Source organism: Prinia subflava, chromosome 2, assembly GCF_021018805.1.
Source record: "Prinia subflava isolate CZ2003 ecotype Zambia chromosome 2, Cam_Psub_1.2, whole genome shotgun sequence".
Lineage (NCBI taxonomy): Eukaryota > Metazoa > Chordata > Aves > Passeriformes > Cisticolidae > Prinia > Prinia subflava.
The window spans coordinates 102,106,336-102,122,154 of record NC_086248.1 but is presented as its reverse complement, the minus strand read 5'-3'; the positions used below and the strand labels follow the sequence as shown (position 1 = coordinate 102,122,154).

General features: G+C 46.0%; 1 protein-coding gene across 6 annotated transcripts in view; it reads left to right on the top strand.

The window, feature by feature from the left end:
• LOC134547399 (sodium/potassium/calcium exchanger 3-like) overlaps positions 1-15,819 on the top strand; it is a 234,323-nt gene that overhangs the window by 89,888 nt on the left and 128,616 nt on the right. For all 6 annotated transcript variants that reach the window (XM_063391260.1, XM_063391258.1, XM_063391259.1 and 3 more), the window contains exons 7-9: positions 8,810-8,884; positions 13,258-13,283; positions 14,872-14,925. In XM_063391260.1, the coding sequence (XP_063247330.1) occupies positions 8,810-8,884; positions 13,258-13,283; positions 14,872-14,925 (155 nt within the window). The remainder of the gene's footprint in view (positions 1-8,809; positions 8,885-13,257; positions 13,284-14,871; positions 14,926-15,819) is intronic.

Genomic DNA, 15,819 nt, shown 5'->3' with positions numbered 1-15,819 from the left:
TCACTTAATGAGCAGCTATTCAGGATTTTGTTTTCTCTCATTGTTCACTCTGCGCCCTTCTGGCTTATTTACCAGGCTCTATTCAAGCCCTGTTCTAGAGGCAGAATTATTCATTTCTTCTTGAACTTCTGCCGATCTTGTGGCTATTGTATGTGAGCAGTTGATGAGCAGCTAATTAATTTTCCCCAGACATCTGTGAAATGAAGGGATGTTTTAAAGATGGGGAAACAAAGCACAGAGAGATTAAATAAAAAAGAATAACTTGTTGTTTTAGGGACCAATTAGAGCTGACACAGGCCTGCCCTTTCCCCTGGTGCATAGCATTCTGTGGCATGCTCATGGCTCCTATCTCCAGGTGCTGCTCCTCCTGCTCCATAGGGCTTTCCTTGCTTGACTGGCCTTGTTTTTAGTGGCCATGTCAGTCTCCACCCAGCCTAGCTCTCCTTGGGAGCATTCAGCTCCTTCAGCCGTATGAGCCCTTCTTCTCCTCATTCCCACTTCCTTCCACAGGGCACCACACAGAATGCCTCTGTCCTGAGCCCTGCCCTCATTCCTAGGGCTGTTCTTTTCTGGAATTAAGCAAGTGACTTAACTACATGTCCTGAGATTTAGTGGTAGCTCTTGCCAGTGTGATGGTGTTCCTTCTCCTTGCTCCTCCTCCAAGCCTGAGAGAAAAGCTTTCAGCAGATTCCTCCCTTGGGTCATGCATCCACCCACAGCTGCCTTTTGAGCATCCAGCTTTCTTCCAGTGGTTTTGATCCCTTCTCCTCTCCCCAATCCTCTGCTCTTCCTTCCCTTGGCCTGACTTCTCCTGACTAATGTTACCCATGCCAGGAAGGCACCTCTTGAGGTACAGGAGTCTACTCTGCAGCCAGGGAAATAATATTTTCTGTGTTTTCCTCTCCAGAGATTTTGGACTGGAGGGATTAAAAAAGCGACAGTGGATGCAGGCTGCCCATGTGTTTGATGGCCAGACAAAAACCATCTCCTAAAGGCCGGATTTTCTAAACTAGCATCCACAATCTGAAAATCAGAGCTTTCAAATATCCTTAAACTGGGCCTCAGCAGAAGCAGAGGAGCTTCATGTCTGGTGTATGTTGAGGTGTTTGCCCAAGACATATTTGGAGAGAGAGCTCAGGTTTTCCCCTGGATAGTGAATGCTGCCCACTCACTGCCTGTGGCAGTGAGCCTTAGAAGCTCCTCCTGCTTTCTTCTTGCAGCCTGGTGAAATATTCTGCATAGCACTCACACCCAGAGGAAGGTTGCTCTTATTTCATCTAGATAGTAGATGGAACTTCTGAGCTGTAGATGGTTTCAGTATACAGAAATATGTTAGGAGCTGTCCTCATTCCCCACCTGTCTGTGCAGTGCAGGTTGGATGTGTCTGTAGCTGTTTCCTCCTATGTCCCTACACCAGAGCCACAAGCTTGTCTCCTTGTTGGTAGGCAACTGCTAAAGCACATAACCCAACTGCTGTTTTTTAGCTGCTGTGTCTGCTTTGCTTCCTTCTGGCAAAGGGGGAAGAAGGAGTTAAGGGAACACTGAGGGAGAATGGAATGGCAGCAGCCCTCCAGACAGTAGTCCAGCAACATTTATGGAGACACATGCTGGATAGCAGCGAGGAGGCTGCTGTCTGCATTGTGATGGATTGTAATTGTTCCATGCTTGCAAGCCAGCTGTGTATGTGGAGCTTGACCTTAGCCTGAGGTCCCCTCCAGGCCTTGGTTGCTCTGTCCTGTCTTCTCTCTTGCTCATGTTTGTGGTTCTCATGCTCTCCCCTCCTTCCCCTGCCCTATCACCGTTCTTGGTGGCAAGGACGTAGCATTCTCGGAAGCAGTTCTTGCTTAATTCGGCTCTCATTCAAGCCAGCACAAGCAGAGTTTGTTTGGTTTTGGACATTCCATGATCCAGATTCCTCTTGTTTTTGCAGCTCTGTGACTCTCCTTGCCATCCTGTTCCCCTCTGTCCTCTCCCAGCACTGACCCCACAGCGCTTTGCAGCATTGCAGAGGAGGGTGAGAAGTGCTTATGTGAGAGCAGTATAGCTGTGAGTTGCAAGTCATTCCAGCATTACCATGTAATTTTGAATGTACATGTCTTGATTTGTTAATTAGTATTTACCAGCTCTGTTTTTCGTTTGTGTCCAAGTTTCTCTATTTTACTTTTCCCCAGAAATAGACAGGCTTCTCTGGGTGGAGTAGGGGACCAGGAATGCTGGGTTGTGCCACAGATGTTCTTCCAGTTATTGGTTCTGTCAAGGGGTCTGGTGGATAGTGAGGTATCATTCCTTAACATACTGGAGCAGAAAAGAACTACTCTGACTGTCTGCCTCCTTCTTTTCCAGTGGGATTCTTTTACCTCAGGCAGTAAACTAAATTCAGCATGCTCTCCTCTGTCCAGGTCACAGAGCCCATGTGCCAGCCGAAGCACCTCTAGGAATTATCAGCTGCCATGGGTTATGTCTGTGTAAAATACTCCTGAGAAATAGTGTCAGGCATATTGACAAGGACACTAAACAAAGTTTAATAACCTGGTAGAATGTTTTTTAATGAAGCAACTGGGACTACTATAATCTATTTTACCCCGCTTCTGCCATTCAGCCAGTTGGCATGCCACTTAATCTTTTAAGCTTTAATTTCACTCACAACTCAGACTGCAGCTGTTACTGACTTTTGGCTTTATGATTGTATTAATGAGCTTTTTTATTTTCTTCTCCTCGACTGTGGAGGAGTTTTAAAGGGGGAGAGAGTTGGAATGCTGTCACTTTTTCTTCATTGGTCTGTGACCATCAGTGGAAAACATGTAAAACTCTGGGAAAGTAGTTTAAGGAGAACTTAATACCAGCTCTTTGGACTGATCACTGCTCTCACAGCTCAGGGTACATTGGGGTTTGGTGCTGGCAGCATTTTGTAGTGACCAGGAGCCTGGTCTTTCACTGACAGGGCTGTGTTGCAGACATGGGAGAGACTAATAAGTTAGACTGAAGTAGTGCCAGAAGTCAAGGCTGTGGTCCTTGGGTACCTCGAGCTACTGGCATGGCTGTGGTGTGTAAAAGCCCAGGTACCAGAAAAGCAGAGGGGGATATTGGCAGGATGCTGTGGAACATCAGTCAGTCTGTGCCAAGACTGCAGCTGCAACAGAGAGGTGTGGATGGAGCTTCAGGATAGAGAGGTGCCATTAATTCAGCAATGGTGCCCAAGGCGATCAGAAGTGTTGTAGATGAATTCCTATGAGCGTCAAACCGAATTGCCACAAAACACCATCACCATTTAAGGTTAAGTTTTCTCTGTCAAAATTGACACACAGATCAATATTGTGGATGTACCATTTGTAGGATTTTTTTCTCATCATTTTACACTATGATTTCTCAATTCATAGTGTAAAAGCAAGGGAGATCATAACATCTGTTTGTCGCTTCTAGCAAGGACTGGCCAGTCCGAAGAGACTGGAGATGTTTACTCTGTGCATGCCATCCTATCTACAGCTGTTCTTGAATTCTGCTGTGGCTCTTGTGGCCCAGCAGAGGCCTTGGGGTCCTGCTGCCTCAGCACTGTAGGAATCTGAGCTAAAGAGACATGCTGGTCCAAATAACTCATGGATGATTATGACTACCAGTTGAGCAGGGAAATATTTCTGGCTTTGTCCTGAGGTTTGGAAAGTGTCCTCTGTTTCCATTCTGAGAATGTCACATAGTCAGATTGCTGTGGCAGTGATGAAAATATTAGGAGAAACTTAATAAAAGCAAATATTCTTGGGGAAGTAATGAGAATAGATGGAGTTGGTGCACAGTGTATGGATTGGGAGTCAGAGTGACAACTCAGCTTTGCAGATAGTGGCAAACCAGAGGTCAAATTAGGGGGCTGGTAATTGGAAGAAGGCTTTCCACACAGTGGGTCCCTTAGATCATGGCTGCTTTAACTGTCTGAGAGAAACAGATACTTTAAGGCCTGGATTTTTCTTTGGCCTGACCCGTGCTCATAGTTGGTGCTTTGTTGAAGCTGGGAGTTCTGGTTAGTATTGGTCAAAGCCTCAAGCAACCCCAAATGCTGCATCATGGGATCCTGGGGTCTTTGGCCAAAATTATGGTCTGGAGACTGAACTGGATACTCATAGTGTCCTGGGATATTTGGACATAACCATGGGGTATAGAGGGAGTATCACTTAGTCCAGGACATCCTGCTGTGCTGTCAGTCCCAGCACAGGGGCCTCTGGCTGATGCTGGCTGCCTGATGGCTTTCCTGGGGCTCTGTACAGGAAAGCAGTGGCTATCCATGCAGGAATCTGTCTAAAAGGTCTGCTGTGAAAGAGTGCTTCAGTGTGCCAGGTGGGGGTGTGGGATCAGGACTCCTGCTGTGCTGGGAGATGGCACCTCTGAGATCCCATTGGACCTGCTTGGCTGATTCGCTGTCTGAATTATGGATGTATCAAAAGTGCCACCAGGAACCCACCACCCTCCAAACCATACCAAGTCCTGCATGTGTCTCCCAGGAAAGGTGCAGAGGCTTTGCAATGGCTTCTTGCTGATAGCCACAAGTGGATCTACAGCCTAATTTAATGTAAAGATGAATACAAGTAAGGCAGTGTCACACTCTCCCATTAATCTGTGATGCTTGTGATGTCGTGACTAGTGAGAATGAGCAGACAGTTGGCCGGATCCTTGGAATTACCTGAGCTGAGCAAATTAATCAGCTGCAAAGTTTAAAGGCAGAGCTTGTGCCCTGATACCTGAGGTAGAGCCCTTTTTATTTTTGTATAATTCTGAATGCATAAAACATGGATTAACTGCAAACCATGGCTAGCCTGATTCCCTGAAAATCTGTCCCAGACCTCCACCTGAGTTCACTGCTTCCTGTAACAGTGGCCAACAGTTGGTCGTTTCTTTTACTTCAGCATGAGATCCTGCTGTGTTATCACAGGGCTGATTTGAAATTGCATTGAGAGTTTGCAGAACAGTAGTGTCAGGAGCACAGCCCCTTCTGAAGGGCACCCCAGCAGGCTTCAGAAGGCCCCTCCTCGGCTCCAGTGGCAGATCCTACAAAGCAGGAACAGTGTGTGAGGAGGTTCCACCACATGTTTGGCTGCAGCTGACCCAGAGGGCTGACACAGCGCACTGTTGGCTGGCTGTTGTAGGCCAGGGGCTTGCAAGGGATCACAGCGAGCATCAGCATTGTTGGGCATCACAGACCAGCACTTAGATCCCAGGATCTGCTAGGGTGGGGTAAGAGCTTCCCTAATCACTTCTGTGATGCCATGTCAAAGAGACGCAGCATGAGGTTTGACCCAGATTCTCTGCTTCTGGATGCCTTTTGACAGTGGTGGATTCACTGCTGGCACATATCTGTTGACCTCCATAGACTCTTAAGGCTAATCGCTTGCAGGGATTGTCTTTAATCTTTTGACACCCTCGTCCAAGCATTCCTGCCTCTCCACATCAGCAAATTAGGTTATTAGCTCTTAATACCTGAATATCTAGACCTTCTGTGCCAGAGGGTAACAGAGAAACAAGATTAGGGAGATTGCTTCCAAAGCCTAGCATTTCCCAGCAGTGTTAGTAGCTGATCAGCGCTCGAGAATGTCAAGCAAAGAACTGGCTGTGAGATGAGGAAAACCCCCAAAACAATTTGGAGTGAAGAAGCTCCCTCAAGAACATGGATGTGATTACATGCTTCCTCTGGAAGTTTAGCAGCCAGAATACTCAGGAGCCTCTGGACTCCTGCAACAGGAGCACAGACATCCTTGCTTAGGGAGCAGCAGCCCTGTTCTGCCACACTTGCTTTGTCTCGGGCCCATTGCCATCATGGGCAGAGCAGGCTGGAAAACAGCCAGCTGAGTGACCTCTGGTGATGGATATCTCCTAGATGGGAGAAGAGCTTCCATGCTGCCAAGAGCAGAGAAACAGTTTGGAAAAGCAGAACAGAGAAGGGTCAGTTTTACAGAGGATAAATGATGAAGTCCTAGGATGAGGCACGGGCCAAATTGCCACTGAGATCCTGGGTGCCTGAGCCAGCTTCAGTGCTACAGGCAGCAGACACCAGTGTCTGATTTTAGGGGATTTTCTCTCTGGTGCCTGATCTCCACATGTGTGCTAGGTGGAGGAGATGGTGTGTGCTGCATAGGGCCATGGCTTCAGGAGTTGAAAACCTCAGAAATCAAGCTAGACCTGAGAAAATATTGATTTTTCTGCTCTCCAGACCAACAAAAAGAGAAGTAAGCATTCTGAGTAGTCAGTGTTATAGGTACGATTTTGCAGAGTGAAGGAAATCAGGTACCTGTTATGGGTAAGTTTACCCCTAGGAGTGATTCTGTGGCATGCAGAGGAGCAGGCTCAGTGTGTCTTGTGTGGAGCCATCAGGGGATGCTCTTGTTCAAGCCTTGACTTCAGAGGTCTTCTTTTCAACTGAGGGGAACTGGGTGCAGTCCGCACTGAGTGGTCAAGGGACAGCTAAGAGGCACTTGTCTGGGGTTTGGATTTCAGGTACTCACCTCAAAAGGAGGAAACATCACCAGACTGACAATCAGTGGTTCTACAGCTGCCTCCTTATGCTCAGCTTCTGCTGGACCAGCTCACTGCTGGGTTACAATATGACAGTATTGCTGATTTAAAACTCAAATTTGATCATGTTTTTACCCAAGCTGATTGCTTCCCTGATTTCTTTTCTGCCTTGCTGATCTGTAGTTTAAGTGTTTTCCAGCGTGTTAAGATTTATGTGGAGTCCTTTGTGGCAGCAAGGCATAACTTAGGCCTTCTGGAGCTCAGTAGTTCTGCCTCAGGAGATGGTTCTGACCAGAAGGCTGAGTGCTGCCGTTGCCCTCAGTGCTCATGAGCTCCTTTCACTCTCAGTGCATGGTTGCCTTACGTGTGTGGCTTACCTATATCACGTGGATCAAATGGTTCAGAAACTTCAGCTAGGTGACTTAGGCCCTAAAGATGTCTGACCCACTTGGATGTCTGTGAAATGTGAGCAGGCTGTACAGGTGCCAGGCATCAGCACCCGTAGTTCCCTTCAGTCCAATCTAGAATCAGCACAAGAGTCCTTGTGATTACCACAGGATCTTGGTCTATCAGTTCTGAGCAGTAGGTCTCTGCTAGAAGGCTCCATTTAAGCATCTGGATCTTACTGTGCTCATTCAGGTGTCTGAGGAAAATTCCTTGGGAAAATATTATCCTGAAACTTCAAGATCATTGTAGAATATCAAAGAACAGGGGGAAGACTACCTTGACTCCTTGTAAGTGGGGCACCTTGCTTTCACAGGTGTGCTGTGTGGTGTGGTGACATCCCGTAGGCAGGGACAGAGATTATGAGACAGAGCCTCTTCCTGTGGGGGCTGTCCTTTCCTTCAGAAATGTGACTTCTGTGTGCAGAGCTGAAGTTTACAGCTGTAAGATCCCCAGCAGCATCCATGCTGAGGCAAGTACAGAGAGCCTTAAGCAGCATCCTGAAAGCTGAGTGGAATAATGTCAAACTGTTCTATAAACTCTCTTGAAAAATTTGTTCAATCGGAATGAAGGGGCACACTGATGTAAAATGTGAGATTTAATTGAGGATCTCTGAATAGCATTATGAACCCAACTCCATGTTCTTACATTTGAAAATTTCCATCAGAAGGCATCTCCATTCATCTATGTCTGTGTGCCTTGAAATGTGTTGTAGAAATCTGGTTTTACCCAAGGACTTTAAAAGCCTGCTTTTTTGCTTCAGGTAGTAGTTTTTAATTTGCAACATTGTAAATGGTTCCATAAAGAGACTTTACACTGGGCATAAATTGCATCAATTTTTTAGAAAGCCATGCTACTAAGAGACTGTATAGATTTTTTAGGTATACTGGTTAGTATCTTTTTACACCATTGGTTTTGTTAGCAGTTTTGGAAAATTCCAATATTTATAAGAGATAATATGAGAAACTATTTTTGCTAATGCTGAAATAGAACTGAAAATGAAGTTACTGTTCATGTGACTGAGTTAATGCATGACAGGAGGGTATGGTCAGAAAATTCATGTATATGTTCAGACCCAAATCAGTGTAAATGAACCATCTCTCATCTTCCGCCTTCAGCTTTACACCTTGAAGGATGTGACCCAGAGTATTTGAAATGCACTCCAGAAATTGGAAATACAGATTTGAGGAGAAGCTTCTACTGAGGGGACTTCCTAGAGCTGCAAAAAGTAGAATCATATTGAAGAGGTTACCTCCACATGACTGTTTTAATCTGTCCTTTTGAATACTGTTAATGAACTTAAAGATTAATTCATTCACTGGTATTTTCTTATAAGGTCTGAGTTGCAGGCCTGTGCAGCCTGCACTAAGAAGTCTTCCTAATTTCTGTGGCTTTGGAAGGTGTCAAGTGACATGAACTTCACAGTGATCCCTTTTTATTCTCCATTGCATATAAATTTCTGGATTTTGTTTGTAACACTTTGCTGGAGCATTGACTTGAGTGTTTGTCCCAAAACCTGTGTAGATGCACACAGAGCTGTAGTAATGCTCATCGTCGTGGTTGTACTGGTAAAGCCTGAGCCCCTCCTTTCCTGTAAAGCAGCACCCCTCACAGACTCCTTGGGGTCTGACTTGGGGGACAGCTGAGTCTGCAGGTACTTCAGATATGGCCGTTCCTGTCTCCCTTGCAGCTGTTCCCCCAGCATCCACAGAAAGTGTTTCCTGTCTTGGGCCTCTTCCTCAAGTCCCAGCATGCGTAGGGACAACTCCTACAGAGTAACAGGTTCCCAGGCGGAACCTGGGCGCACACTGCTGGTGGGGCAGTCGTGCTGGCAAGAGCCTGGCTGACACACTCTCTTTGCCTGTTTCCCCAGGTTGTTGCGCTGTCGTCGTGGAGTCTCTTGAGAGATTCTATCTACTACACACTGTCTGTTGTTGCACTCATCGTGGTAAGTTTTTGAAGGTTCCTCATCTGTGGGAGCCTATGTCTACTGCCACCTGTAAAGGGAACCTGCCCTGCCATCACAGTCTTGTAGCCGAGATCCCAGCTCGAGCACTCACGGGGATTTCTGCTTGTGGAAAACTGCTTATGGTCTCCCTGGTTCTGCTGGGAAGCATGGCCTGAGGGCAGGAGATGGAGGAGTGTCCAGAGAGCCCAAAGGGATAGCGGAGGCGAGGTACGGTGGCCCAGTGCAGACCTGTGGTGCAGTGCTAAACCCATGTTCTGAGCCCCAGGGTAGCGCTGCAGTGGGTGGGTCAGTGCTCTCCTGGCAGTGGCCATCATGATTTCCTGAAAAACATGCCACTAACCTGTAAGGAGACAGCACTTGTGCCCTGAGGAGAGAGATCCTGAACAGCTACTACAAAACATTAAGGTTAGTTTTTCCACATGTAATAGGGGCAAGTTCAGTGTATGCTGACAGCATGTCCACAAACAAAGACTACACTTTAAGCAGTTCTTTAGTGCTGTGCCTATGCCCGTTTTAATCAAGCTCAGAAAATGCTCCCTATCTCTCAGAATTGGGCTATTCAGTGAAAAAATGTTGGCATAAGTGTTAGATAAAGACACTACTGTCAGTTTAGCATTACCTTTGCAACCAAACAATGCCAGGAAATGTAAAAATTGAATTTTCAGGTAGCAGTTGCACTTCTTTTTTTCCACCCAGCCTAGCCTAGTACCCTAGATTTCCTAAGACAGGAGAGTGATTTTGTGAGGTTAACTTCCATATGTCAGCAAGAAGGGGATTTTAGAGTCAGAAGAGAGTCACTTGCATTTCTGCAGTCTGGGTTGCTTTGTTTACTGTGTTTCAACTGTGGGTTTTGGTTTGTTTCCTCCTGCACAAGCTCGTGTTTCTAGACATACTCTGCAGCTGCAAAGGCCTCTATCTGCCTTATCCCAAACAGGGGATCTTTCTCAACCTGTTTGTACTTTTATCCCCCATACTGCAAGGCCAGCCATTTTGTACCTGGTGAAAAATAACTTTTCTACATAATTATTAGCAATGAGCTGCAAAACAGAAAACTTTTTTTGTTGTTTTTTATTTTGACAGCTTGACAGTAACCTCATACCAAAAAGTGTTGTTAAACAACAAACAGAGCCATGCATACTAATTGTAGTGAATTCCATTGCATCCATTCAAAGCTTAAAGAGATCCAGCAGTTGCTGTCATTCTCTTAGGTCACTCCACAGGAAGCACAGATGTGGGCATCTGCCTGGCGTCTGGCCTCCTGGTGCTTGGATTGTACATTTCATTTATTACATGGAGGCAGACAAGTTGAAAATCTGTTTATTCTGTCATCAGTTTTAAATTCTTTAAACAAGGCAGGTTTTTTTCATGGCTAGTTCATCCCTGTGGTTGTCAGCTGTGTCAGGATATGGAGAACAATTCTCTACTCTTTTGTGTCCGGTGCATCTCTGAAATTCCTATCTACTATTTCTGTGTCATGAGAAAGTTGTGTGGCTTGCAGAACAGACATCTCTGTTACTCCTAAGACTTCTCTCCTATACTTTATTTCTGTAAAAGCTCTTCTTCGTAATTACAGAACTGCAGGAGTCCTTTTATTGGGAGTGTACCCCATAATACCAGGATACAGTTATTTTTTCCCTAAGGCTTGAGTTAGCTTCTCTCCAGCTGTATGCCCACTCTTTTGCTCATCTTATCAGTTGAAGAGTTCAAGGCCCTCCAGGCAGCCAGGGTAGCAGGATAATGCAGCTCCAGGCATTAGTGGAGGCTTGAAGGCATTGCCAGAATTTTTATGCCTGTGTTACAGCACTACCTGGCTAATTTGGCTTGAGAGAGGTGGAGTGCATCCCAGGTCTTTCCATGTTATGCCATAACAATAATCATTGCAAAAGACTTAAACACCTATTAGAAGAAAGCAGAGAAAGGTGGGAGGAAAGGAAAATACTTTAAGTGTTTAAAGGTTTAGCTTCCCGCAAGCTGATGTACCAACCCTTTTGTATGTAATATTGCTCCCCAGTTGATAGCACACAAGAATTTCTCATTTCAGAGTCAAACACTGCTTCAGTATAAGAAGTTTCTCCTTCCCTTCACTCACCCAGGAACCCCTGGCTTCCCAGTGTCTCTAATTTTTCTTGTCCTTTTAAGACAGAATCAAATTGAAGTGGTACAATGTTGTTCTTCAAATTCTGACTCTCCAGTCCTCCGTGGCTCAGGTGTGAGATGAGCCACAGTCTCTGTGCAGAGCACAGCGTAACCTGCCTATGATTCCCCCTTCATTGTGTGTTCCTTTCAGAAGACACTTCACTGCTTTGTATGCAGGGATAATTTTTCTATATGATGGCATTGACACCTCTCTGCAGTGGAATAGAGTCATCAGTCTTGAAGAATAATATTGTTTGTAGAAGTGTATTCTCACGGTGTTTTAAACAATAGCCTGTGATGCTGTGTTAAAAGTTGCACTTCACTGGTACCTTTACTAATCATAAATACATCTGAGGAGAAATAAATATATTCCTTCCAATGCTGAGATACAACAGCTTTAAAAAGCTTGATAGTGTGCTGGGTGAATCAATATGACTTTGTCTCCATTTGCAGTAGAAAAGGAAGTTTTCTTACAGTGCTGTTGGAAGAAATAGAGCAGTATAGACTCACCTGTTTGCTGCTCCCTACCATTTGATGAGAGTGAACTCTAAACCACAGAGGTTAGAAGTGGATAAAACACATTTACCCTACTTAATTAATCTTGATTCAGCCCTATGATTTTTTTTAAATTTTATAATAATATTACAATGCTACCTTGTCTTCTTGTAGAGTTGTGCAAGACTTCCTCCTTATTCTCTTGAAAGGAAAAAGATGACTGTATCTTAACTTAAGGGGACATGGTCAGAGTCATTAGTGGCAAAACTGAGATGGGTGCTATTTTTAGGCACAAAAGTCAGTGCACGGGCTTTCACGTCCCATCACACCAAAACATTGTAACCTAAAACATGCCTTGTCAGACTAGATCACAGTGACTGGGAACTGTAATTTACAACATTTTGTGGTCATGTTTTCTTCCAGTAACCAGTGGAACTCCTGCCTTGTGCCAGCTGTCACACAGGAGTTGCTATTGACAGCTGTATGGCCAAGGGGAAGTGTTCATTGTGCTTTCAGGGCCTTGTTCCTTTTCCCTCCTTTGTCCCTGGGACACCGCCATGGATCTGTAATCCCTGCTGCAGGCACGCATTTCCCTGCTGGTGCTTTGAAAGGGCCAAATGGATCATGGCCCATCACTGAGGCTGCAAGGGCTGCATTTGACCCTAGCTCCAGCCTCCTATTGGCACCACGGTCCCCTCTGCAGTCATCCTGCTGCAATGGGAGGAGAACCAGAGGCACAAGGGAGCAGCAGGGCTGGCGGAGCACAGCAAGGGGAAGGGCCTGGTCACAGAGCATGACAGCCACCTGCCTGGTGCAGGCCTTCAGCCACTGCCCCTGTGAGCCTTCAGCCATTGCTAGTGTGAGCCTTCAGCCTCTGCCAGCATGGGCCCTTCCCTCACCCTTTGCCATGGTGTGCTGCTTCCTTCAGAACCCTCACTATGGCGCTGATTCACCCTTGACACCCCTCACCTAGGCACTTGTCCCTCTCTCATGACCCCTCACCATGGCTCTAGTCCTTTCCTCACGCACCTTCCCTCATGCCCCTCAGCGTGGCACTAGTCCTCCCCTTGTGCACTTTCCCTCACACCCCTCGCCATGGTGCTGGTCTTTTCCTCATGCAGCTTCCCTCATGCCCCTTGACATGGTGCTGGTCCTTCCCTCAGGGAGGAGGCGCATTCCTTGCCCGAGGAGGCCGCACAGCACTGTTGGGGAAGCCACAGTGCCCATCCATCAGCAGGTGTGCCAAAGGGGCTGTCGCAGTAGCTACAGTCAGTTGGGGTGGTGGTCACCCTGAGCTGATGAGAAGAACACCCTGGGCCCAGCAGGACGTGGCAGCAGCTGCAGAGCTTGCTGTGGATCTGCTGGCAGGTCACTTGGTGTCCGGCTGGGAGCTGATGGGGAGGAGGCCATGGCCAATGAAACAGCCGGGTAGGTCAGAGTGGTGCAGCCGTGTCTCTGGCTAGCTGCTGCTTTCCCTCTAACTGCTGCACAAGAATCCAGTGGCATTTGGGAAGGAGTACCTGCTTGCCTTGACTAGATGAGAGAAACTAAGGGTTGAGAAGTTCAAAGGCTGAGCAGCAGGACAGTGCCAAAATACACCTGAGCTTTATGCCATTGCCATGAGCCCTGGCTTGCTTTACTCTATCCCCACCTCAGGTGATGAGCTGTTTTCAACTGTGGTTTTGTGTATAACATGCTATTTTAAAATCTTTTCTCCACAGTTTATTTATGATGAAAGAGTTTCCTGGTAAGTGAATCCCTTTTATTTTCATTTTTTCTGGTTATACCACAAAAGCTGCTATAATTAGTATCTATGAGGAGAGAAGGAAAAAGCTAAAAAGTTCTGCAGGGCAGCTGTTTGCTGCTGTGTGCAAAACATCAGCACAAGACAGGCTAGATAAACTAATTTTTTGAGCTAGAGAAGAAAGCCCAGGAGACTCAGACTGTTCCTGGTACAGCGGCAGCAGTCAGTGCCCTCTGCATGCCCTGCAGGAGCCTGGGGATGACAGTGTGCTCAGCAGAGCTGTAGATGTGCCAGAAGGGGCCACCCAAGCAGTCACAAATAAGTGTATAGTTGGATTTTTCATAATTTAGTGAATGGCCAGTTTAAAGAAATTTTTAAAAAACCCCTATTAATGTGTTAAAGTGCGGTGCAGTGTAGGTATGGTAGTCTAGGAGGGCTGCAGATATTTTGCAGTTGCTTTGATCTCATGATTTTGTTTCTGGCACATCCCAGAGGTGATGTGGTGACACCTGGAGGTGACCGCGGAGGTGACAGTGTTGGCTTTGGTGTCACTCCCAGCTGATGTCATTTGGATTATAAGCACTAGGGAGCGTCAGGCTGCTTGGGCTGGTGTTTTCCCTCACTGGCTCTTGCCCGTTTCAAAGGCAGGTTTCAAACAGCCATTCTTGACAATGGCCTGGTTTTCTTTGATGATTTTTTGGTGTGATTTTTTAAATTGAAATTCGCTCGAGGGCCAGTTGTATTTAACTGTGCTCTTAAAAAAAACCAAATCAAAACATTACTCAAAAGCTGAGTGTTGAATCTTCAGAAGCAGGGAATGAGACACAGATACAGTTAGTGCAATATCTCAAAATCCTTATAGAGAAAATATTCCATGAGTTTAGCATACAGTAGTTTGATACAGATGATTTCCACAAAGACTAGCAGTTTGCCATGGGGAATTAAGCAGAATACAGCATTTTGGACAGTGAAAAGGATTACCTAGAGACAAGCTCTAAAAGTCATATTGTAATTTGTTTTCATACAAATTTCATTGTTCCATTAGTTTGACACAGAAACAGCAGAGGGAAAAAAAACTGTCAGTATCTTATCAGCAGTTTGAACTCTTGCGTGCTGCACTCTCAGCTCTCGTGCACCAGCAGTAGCGGCAGAGCAGCTGCCCCTTGCTCAGGTTGCCTCAACACTATCGGCTTTACAAAGCCCAGCATCCTGCTCTAAACCCCTGCAGGCAGAGCAGGGTGGCTGCTCCCCTCCCTTGGCTACATCCCATGGTTATTGTCCTCACAGAAGTGTTGATGGTCCTTGGATGTGCCATTTGCTTATTGAACTCCTAGGTTTTGTCACTTGTTCTTAACTTACAGGTCAGTTTGGCCAAGTAAAATCACAGAAGTCAAGAAAACAAAGGAGGCATCATGCATGGATGTGTGACCCATTTCTTTATGCATCCCCTTTTACAGAGGAATGTTAAGGCAGCCCAGGAGGGTCAAGCCTTTCTGCACGCTTGTGGCATGGCAGATGGGGCAATGGCTGAACAGAGGCCACTGATGCCATGCCTTGCTCTGATGTGTTTATGTGTTGCTCTTGTTTCCAGGTGGGAGTCCTTAGTCTTAGTGCTGATGTACATCATCTACATCTTTATAATGAAGTAAGTCAAATGTGCCCTCACCTTATCTAGAGTCTAAGGCTCCGTGCTCCCCTTGCCTCACCTAGCCCTTACAACAAGGAGAAGCAGTGTCCAGTTCTGCCGGAGGAGGTTTAGCTTGGCTGTTAGGGAAAATTTTTTCACCAAAAAGGTTCTCAGGTGCAGGAAGAGGCTGCCCAGGTCAGTGGTGGAATCACTGTCCCTGAAGAAGTTTAAAAGATGTATGAATATGGTGCACAGGGACATGGCTTAGCGGTGGGCTTGGCAATGCTGATTTAACATTGGACTTGATGGTTGTGGAGGTTTTTACAACCTAAACTGTCCTGTGAATCTGTGTTTTACGGATCTTGTCTTGTGTGAACTAACCAAGGCTAAGGCAGCAAACCTGTGGCAGAGCAGAGACCTGGATCCATCCTCAAGTTCCACAAAACAGTCTCTTCTGATTTCACTTCAGCATCCCTACTCAGAAATAAGCAGGAGTGAGATTCCTGTCTATTTTTCATGGGTGCAAAGCTCTGCAGCAGTTCTTGCTGGTCTGGAGACCCATGGTAAAACTACAAAACAGTCAGCAGTGATTTTCTGAGCATCTGGCCTGTGTGACTTCTTCCACACAAGTTCTTGCTAGTAAAACTGGTCTGTTCTGCTCTCTGGTTCCCTCCCTTCTGTCTTGTTTTTAAAAGCCAGTGGAAAGGGAACCCAGATTCAAACTGAAACTTTCAACAAAACTTACCAGCTGCCAAGCACACCAGGGGTCTTGTCTCTACAAGTAAGAGTAGAGATTTGTTTTGAAATGATGAATAGAGTAAATATTGTGAGAGCAATTCTCAGTGAAAACAGGCTGAAGGGAACACAAGTCATCTAATAATTCAAAGTTTTGACATGGAGGATAGCTTCACT